Source organism: Morus notabilis, unplaced genomic scaffold, assembly GCF_000414095.1.
Source record: "Morus notabilis unplaced genomic scaffold, ASM41409v2 C11308359, whole genome shotgun sequence".
NCBI lineage: Eukaryota > Viridiplantae > Streptophyta > Magnoliopsida > Rosales > Moraceae > Morus > Morus notabilis.
In genome coordinates, this window is record NW_010384829.1 from 1 (window position 1) to 767 (window position 767).

General features: G+C 41.2%; 1 protein-coding gene across 1 annotated transcript; it reads left to right on the plus strand.

The window, feature by feature from the left end:
• Nucleotides 1–118: 118 nt before the first annotated feature.
• LOC112094872 (monooxygenase 2-like) lies at nucleotides 119–717 on the plus strand. The gene has a single exon (XM_024176581.1). It carries the CDS (start codon nucleotides 143–145, stop codon nucleotides 599–601), a length of 459 nt encoding a protein of 152 aa, XP_024032349.1. The 5' UTR covers nucleotides 119–142; the 3' UTR covers nucleotides 602–717.
• The last annotated feature ends 50 nt before the right edge of the window (nucleotides 718–767 follow it).

The following is a 767-nucleotide window of genomic DNA, read 5'->3' on the forward strand; positions in this document are numbered from 1 at the left end:
AAAAAAAAAAAGAATATTTATATTTTCTTGTTGTCTTGTAGAGAAAGAGCTAGAAGGGAATCCCGCTAAATTGAGGGAGTATGTGATGAGCAAGCTTGGACTCGTAGCTGGTAAAGTAAGACATGTCATTGAAAGCATAGAAATGGATGCCTTTCTATCATCTCCATTAAGATATAGGCATCCTTGGGAGCTTCTATGGGGCAACATTAGCAAAGGCAATGTTTGTGTGACTGGTGACGCCCTCATCCATCCGATGACACCGGACCTTGGCCAAGGCCGTCGTGTTGCACTAGAAGACGGTGTCGTCTTAGCCAGGTGTCTCGGCGAGGTCTTGTTGAAAAGCAAAAGCCATAAAGGGAAGGCTAAAAGTGAAGGAGGAGACGAGGAATACAAGAACATCGAAAAGGGGTTGAAGAAGTATGCAAGTGAGAGGAGATGGAGAAGCAATGACATCGTTGCTACAGGTTATGTTGTTGGTTTTATACAAGGGAGTGATGGGAAAATCATAAGCTTTTTAAGGGACAAATTTTTGGCTCCCATCATGGCTGGTTTGCTGCTGAAGAAGGCTAAATATGATTGTGGAAAGCTCAACATTCCTTAGATTCAACTTCATGTATACAAGTCATGCTATCTACAGATGTTAAGAAGGAAATTAATTCCCGTTTCATATATTGTTGATTTCTACTAATTAGACAGTTTTTACACAATTGTTTATCAATTAACCACACGTTGTTAAGATTCAAACAATCAAAGGGGGGGGGGGGGGG

What these genes read in the sequence shown, in the direction of transcription:
- LOC112094872 (XM_024176581.1), top strand. Translation starts at nt 143, where the DNA reads ATGGATGCCTTTCTATCATCTCCATTAAGATATAGGCATCCTTGGGAG.